The sequence below is a fragment of the Bos taurus genome, chromosome 8, assembly GCF_002263795.3.
Source record: "Bos taurus isolate L1 Dominette 01449 registration number 42190680 breed Hereford chromosome 8, ARS-UCD2.0, whole genome shotgun sequence".
NCBI lineage: Eukaryota > Metazoa > Chordata > Mammalia > Artiodactyla > Bovidae > Bos > Bos taurus.
In genome coordinates, this window is record NC_037335.1 from 62,142,091 (window position 1) to 62,149,292 (window position 7,202).

The 7,202-nt window shown below is 53.5% G+C and overlaps 1 protein-coding gene and 1 non-coding gene across 2 annotated transcripts in view; both read right to left on the bottom strand.

Moving 5' to 3' along the window:
- The window catches only part of SHB (SH2 domain containing adaptor protein B), a 135,372-nt gene extending 133,391 nt beyond the window's left edge, over window positions 1-1,981 (bottom strand). Inside the window, exon 1 of the mRNA NM_001192934.3 lies at window positions 1,154-1,981. Within this exon, the coding sequence (NP_001179863.1) occupies window positions 1,154-1,864 (711 nt within the window). The 5' untranslated portion in view covers window positions 1,865-1,981. The remainder of the gene's footprint in view (window positions 1-1,153) is intronic.
- MIR2474 (microRNA mir-2474) lies at window positions 299-357 on the bottom strand. The gene has a single exon (NR_030917.1). It is a non-coding gene; the product is annotated as a microRNA mir-2474 (primary transcript).
- Window positions 1,982-7,202: the final 5,221 nt, after the last annotated feature.

The following is a 7,202-nucleotide window of genomic DNA, read 5'->3' on the forward strand; positions in this document are numbered from 1 at the left end:
GAGAGGGACAGCAGTCTGATAGCCATCACAGGGCACTGGGCCTCAGATGTAATGAAAGCACTGCCTTCCACCAGAAGTAGACAGAACAAGTATTATTTTATGGGGGAAAGGAGGGTGTCACAGGAGTGTGAAGGGGGAGGAGAGGGCCCAGTCTGGCTGTAATTAACTAGACTGCTCCAAAGGTCCGGGGGATCAAGATAGTCTCATCTGTTAGGGAGGAGAGTGTACAAAATCGTCCCCCTCATCCTTGGGGCTATAAAGGGTAAGGTCAGGAAGGAAGATGAGGATGGGAGGGGTGGTCTCCTTCCAGCTGGCCCGGTAGGCGGACCCCTCCCGGGCCAGGCTGGAGGAACTGACAGGTCGAAGTGGAGCGCTCTTGTAGACCAGCGCACTTCAACCGGAAAAGCACGCGTGGGGGTTGGGGGGTGGGGGGCGTGTTTCGCTGTACAGCTCAAGTACAAAAGGCTGCCCCATTTGGAAACCTGGCGCGGGGGGTGGGGCAGGGCAGGGCATTTAGAGGGATTTACATATATCCGTTCAGAGACAGCCGGTCTGGATCTGCCATCGAAAATGTGTAATATCCGGCGGGTCCCTTCCCAGCTCTAGACCTCAGTTCCCATCTATAAAGTCAGGGGCGGGTGGAACGGGGGTAGACAAGAATAAACACTCTTCTAAATACGTGGAGAAGGAAATGGCAACCCACTCCAGTATTCTTGCCTGGAAAATCCCATGGACGGAGGAGCCTGGCGGGCTACAGTCCATGGGGTCGCAGAGTCAGACATGACTGAGCCACTTACACTTTAAATACGTAAGGGCTCTGACTCTCTGACTTTCCTCCTCGAGGGGCTGGTTGGCTGTTTCTTGGACCAGGCTGGGCAGAGAGCTCTCTGGTCAGGATACTTCCAAAGAGGGCACCTGGCTATGGGTTCAGATTGAGGACCTTCGGGAAGCAGCAGCGTTAAGAGGCTGTGTCAGGAGGCCAATGATTGGGGACAAAGCGCGTGCAAGGAGGCAGAATTTGGTAGCATCGTGGGAGGCCTGACCTCGGGTCCTAGCCCGAAGTGGATGTAGGAACTCGAAACTAGAGCGGTGCCTCAGTTTCCCCGTGCGCACAGTGGCTCTGGAACCTCTACTGAGGCCAAGGGCGCCTTACCTTGTCCTTCTTGCCGGCACCGCTCTCCTCCGCGGCCGAGGCGCCGCACTTGTTGAGCAGTTTCTTGCCTCCGCAGGCCGTTGGGCTCCAGGTACGGCCGCCGGAGCAGGCGCCCCCTGGGGGGTCCCCGGCACAGCCCGCGGCGCTCTCCACCTTAATAAGGCGATGCTTCGGGGAGATGTAGCGCACTTCGGCCGGGGTGGCGGGCCGCCGCTCGCTGCTGCTGCGGTAGAGGTGCGGGGAGCCAGAGGACGAGGACGAGGACGCGGCGGCGCCCGCGCCGGAGGAGGCGCAGCAGCAGCCCGCGGCGCCCGACGCGGACGAAGCGGAAAAGGCGCGCTGGCTCCCACCCGGTTCCCCGCCGCCGCAGTAGTCCAGGCGGCACATGGCGCGCAATTTGCGCAGCGACGAGCCGGGCCCGTTGTAGGGGTCCTCAAAGTCGCGCTCCTTCTGTGCGCGGTAGGCGCGGATCAGGTCGCTCGTGCTACCGCTGTCGTCGGGCAGCGATCCCGACGAGGCCGAGAAGCAGGAGGCGGCGGCGGTACCGCAGGACGCGGAGGCAGCCGCGGGGGCCTGCGGCACGGCCTGGGGGGGCTGCGAGGGCCGCTCGCCTCGGCGTCGCTGCTCGCGGTAGTCGGGCCGCGGCGGTTGCGGGGGGCTCTTGGTCTTGCTGTTGCCCAAGCTGAAGTACTTGTTCAGCCACTTGGCCATGGCGAGAGGCCGCCTAGGGCCGCGGCGCGGGAGCCGGGTCCGCCGCCGCGGCCATTCGGGGGGCAGCGATGCCGCCCAGGTCCCTTGGCGCCCCGGCCCCGGCCCCAGCGAGGGGCGTCCGGGGCGCCCGCTCCCGACGCCAAGTTCAAGTTCTCTCCGCTGCCTCCTGCCGGCCGCTCCCCGGCTCCGGCAGCTGCAGCACCGCCCTCCGCCTCCGCCGCGCGCCGCCGGGGCTTTGGATCTCCTGCCCCTTGCGGGCGCGTCTCATGGGATCCCCGCCGCGGCCCCACGGATAGCGAAAGGCCCGGGCGACCCCCCGCTCCTCAGACGCTCTGGCCGTGCGCTCTGCCACGGAGCGCGCTCCTGTCCCGTCGGAACCGCAGCCTCCGCCTCGGCCGGAATCCGCGGCTGCTGCTGGAACTTGTCGGGGTCCTCGGCACCCCCCCCGCCCCGATTTCTTCCTTCCCCTGAGCGCTGGAGCGAGCTCGGCCCTCGGCCGGCGAGCAATCGGGCCGGAGAGCAAGCGAGCGATGGAGGGAGGGAGGCAGCCGGCGCCCGCCCGAGCCCGCGCGCCCGTGCCCGTCCCGGCGGCGCCTGCCGCTGCCGCTGTCGCCGCCTCCCGAACCGCCGCGTGTGTGACACTCGGGCCGCCAGAGCCCGCCCCGCCCCGCGGCCCCGCCCTCTCCGGGCCCGCGCGCGCCCCGCCCCCAGCCCGCCCTCTCAGACCCCGCCCCGCCCACCCCCACGCGCCCGGCAGCCAGACCTCGGCCCTGGCCCCGCCCTCTAGCGCCCCGGTTCTGGACAGCAGCAGCTCTCCCCTTCAGCACGCGCCACCTCCTGCGGCCGCCTCGGCGCCAGCCCCCGGGTCGCGCCTGAGGGCGCCGGGGTCCCGCGGCGCAGCCGGCCCCGCCTCGCTTGCAGCCCGCCACCGCCTTGGGCGAGAGATTGCCAGCCTAAACCTGCAGCGCGTAGAAGCCAAACCTTCCCCACCCCGGCACCCGAGCGTTGTGTTCTCCAGGGATCCCCACTTTAGGGGACAAGGGGCATTTTTAGTCTACGGCGTGACCCTCTTAAAGGAAATGTGGTGCCGAGACCCTTAGGAACAGGGTGTCTATTTTCTGCTTAAACGGACGAAGACTTCGGTTCAACCCTCTGTGCCAGACCATCGGAGGATTATTTATGCAAATGAGCGCTTTAGCCATCCGGACGACGAATGCGACCTGGATCGTCTGCAGGGGCCTGGCCCCTCACCAATTGGAAAGCCAAGCTAAGGGGAGATCGGAATGTTTGCTTACCTTTTCACCTCTGAGGAAGTCTTGGCTTTTACCCTGATCAGTGTCAACCTAGCAGAGCTAGCTGTGGGAATGTTTAATGCCTAAAATTGTAGGAGCTAGCAACACTCCATTTAATCCAGGGCCCTCATTTTACTGATGGAGAAATTGAGGCTCGGAAGAAGGTCACTCAGGTGGGTCTGGATGTCAGTTCCTGGTCTGGTGGTGCCAAAATTGTGTCATTTCCACTCGTCTCTACTTTGCAATTTAAGATCGTCCTCTGATTATTAAAATGAGGAAACTGAGGCTGAGGGAGGAGCACAGTTCGCTCAGGAAGGCTTTTCCTGAGAGGAGCATAAGTTCTGTGGAGACAAAAGAGTTAACTGCCTCTAGAGCCGGTGCTCCTTTGAATTTGGCTGATCAAGCCCCAGACTATGACATACAGTTAAGGTGTAAGACTGAGAAATTCTCAAAGAATGCTGATTTATTAGGATGATAGTCCAAATCATTATCTCCACTTGCAACCTGCATATTACAGATGGGCTTTGGGGAAATCTGTTTCCTGTATCCTGCAGGAAAAGCAGGACCTTTTAGGGCAGAGAGCAAGGTCAGTGGCTTCTCTGGCCAGGACTGGAGGTGGAGGTCAAACTCACAGTTTGAGGCTCTTGGGTAGGTAGGGCCTCTTCCCCTGCCTAAGGCCACAGTGGGGAAGTGGCAAAACCAGGAGTCCAACTGGGATCTTACTCTGAAGCCTGAGCTCTGTCCACTCAGCCACCCACAGTAATCCAATGGAATTGACTGCAAACTGTCCCTTCAGGATCAGGCTATTCACTCTTCCCTCTGGTGAGACAGGACTATAATCATCTATGAGCCAGTTAAATTTTACAAACCCAATATATGACACACAGCCATATATTACCAACTACACAGCCCCTTCATTGCCTGAGATCTACTTATTTGGAATTTCATAGGAAATAATCTAGGATGTAGGATGTGTGTGTATGGTGTCTGGGGATGGTGGGAGGACCCAGAAGTTGACCTGGACTAAAATGTTTATTTTAAATGTCCCTAGATTTAACTATCTCAAATTACCCTTTAAATCATTCCTCTACTTTATAAGCACTTAATTATCCCGCAAGTAAGGGAAGCTCGAAGAGAAAACCTGAAAGGTGAGGATATCCTCACTGTGAATCCCAGCTTTCAACCAACCACAAATCCTCTCCTACTCCCTCCCTTCCTATCTCTGCTTCCAGGTTTAGGAAGGAGGAATGGTCAGATGCTGGCAACAGGCCAGGCCACCCTGGGCAAGACAGGCTTCTCCAGGATCTAGAAACTTGTTCCGTGCATGTGGGTTGCATATGGAAGAATTATCTCTGCCTTTTCCAAAAGTTTAGGAAGAGAAGTTATATTTCACAACTTATTTTTTCCATTTCACTTTCAGTGGGCCATGGGGTCAGACCCACTTTTCCATGTGATGTCTCTGCTGGGGTATAATTTGCAAGCCAAAATTATTGTAATGCTATAGTATTATGCCAAAAACTTCCAGAGCACTTGTGTATCTGCTTAGCCCCTACACATTCTGTATATAATTAACCCTCCTCAGCATCCCTACAATCTGGTATTATTCCCAGTTTACAGATGGGGTAACTGGCCTAAAGTAGTATTTATTTCAAGCAGGCAAAAAAACCACATGGGTGTTTTTCTTTGGGAACTAATAGCGACATCTTACAAAACTCAGAGTCAGAAATAATCACTGTGAAAAGAAACAGAAAATTTCCTGAAAGATGATGTTGGAGAAGTACTGTGTCAAATGGCTAGAGGAGAGGGGAACTTGTAAGAAAAGGATCAGAGCACTACAGATGGTTAAGCTAGATAGACTCTTTTTAGAAAGCCAGTGACCCCATTTCACAGGGAGAAACCTGGGACCAATGAAGAGAAGAGATTGAATCAGGAGGCACGACTGGGATTGACACCCAGTCTCTTTGGTATCACAAATTTAACCCTATGCTTGTCATTCTTGTCCTTTTGTCCTTTAAATCCCCCTGCCTGCCTCCTTGTCCCCAATATTCTTATTGGAGGGATTGGGTATGTTCCTATTTCTGTTTCTGCCCTGTTTCAATTTCTCAGTTTTCTCTGCACCATCAATATCTGGAGGTGTGCTCTGCCATTGGTAAAGGCCTGGAAAAATGGTGCCACCAACCCAACAGATTCTTCTACTTTTTCAGTTCATTTCATCAAATGTTGCTGTGTACCAGCCCAGGAGTCTGAGCTAGAAGCATGGATTCCAGAGTCATGAATCCTCAGTGAACATCTGAAACAAATCCCTGTCATTCTTGACACCTTTTTTTTTTTTACTCCTGCTCCATCCAACCATCAGCAAAGAATATGCAGAATCCTACCATGTTTTACCACCTCCACTGCTTCCATCCTGGTCCAACTCCTTTATCTCTTGACCGAATCATTGCAAGTATCTCTCACCCATTTCCCTGTTTCTTTCTCAGAACAGCAGCCAGTAATCCCATTAAAAATGAATCTGGGGAGTTCCCTCGTGGCCCATTGGCTAAGACTCCATACTCCCAATGCAGGGAGCCTGGGTTTGATCCCTGGTCAGGGATCCCACATGCAGTAACTAAAAGATCCTGCATGCTGCAACTAAGACTTGGCACAGTCAAATAAGTAAATAAAAATAAATATTAAAATTTAAATATTAAATATTTAAATAAATATTAAAATTTAAAAATGTATAAAAAAATGAATCTGATTATATCTCTCTTCTCTTCAATGAGTAATGAGTTTATGTGCTCAGTCATGTCCAACTCTTTGCAACTCCATGACTGTAGCCCACCAGGCTCCTCTGTCTGTGTGATTTCCCAGGCAAGAATAGTGGAGTGGGTTGCCTTTTCCTTCTCCAGGGGATCTTCCCAACCCAAGGATTAAACCCATGTCTCTTGCATGCAGGCGTTCTTGACCCACTGAGCCATTGGGAAAGTCCTCCCCTCAAACCTCTCATCAAATCCCCATTTCCCTAAGAATAAATGTCAAAATCCTTATAGTGGCCCATAAGACCTCAGATGACCTAGTTCTCTTAAATTCCTGACTTCATCTTCTACTGTCCTCTCTCTTGCCCCAAACAGGCAGCCTCTTTGATATTTCTTGAAGCTCTCTCAGGTTGGGCCTTTGCACTACATCTCTGCCTGGAATGCTTCCTCCAGCTGGCCCCTGGTTCAACATTTGCTCCCTTCTGGTCTTTATTTAAATGACAGTTGCTGTGAGACCTCCCCTAGGTACCATATCCAGAGTTGTCCCCACTCAACACTTTCTATCCTCATCTCTGCTTTATTTTTCTGAGTATTACTCATTCCCTTCTCACATACAACATATTTGATGTACCTTTCTTGTTTATTCTTTTTTTTTTCTTCTTTTTTTTTTTTCTTGTCTTGTTTATTCTTTATTTTCCCCCACAATGGGGAAGGCATCTTTGCTTTTTGTTCTCTGTATAACTTCCGTGTCCAGAACAGGGTCTGACACAAGTAGACTTGTGATAAATATTTGCGGAATGAATGAATGAACGTGAGTGGTTGATTGTGGCGGGTAGAATGGCAGAGGGCTAAAAGTACATCATCTCTCTGCCTCAGTCCTGGTGCTCCTGGCTTGGGCTTTGGTCTGGAGGTGGGAGCATGTCTGATTTGCTGCATTTTTAAAGCAAAAATGCTGGAGTGTTCTGTTCGCAGATGATGTCTCCTCCTTGGAGGAAGCAGAACGAGATTCGTCCCTGTTTTCCCAGCATCTGCAGGGGCCTCCAGGAAGGTTGTGGAGTCCAGGTAGCCCTTTCCACACAAGTCCCAGTCATCCTGACACACAAGCCTGTCCGTGGTGTCGCTGAGCCGGCTCTGTTGTTCTCTCCACCTCAAGTACAACTAATCTTAGGAATCTCATTCCTGGGTGAAAGATAATCCTCTGTATCTAGATTAAAGGCTGTGTTTTGACCATTACTGCGCATTGAACATTGAGCCGACAGTTTAATTGAGCTGTTTACGCCGCTGCCTTGATCTCTTCCCAGAGAATTT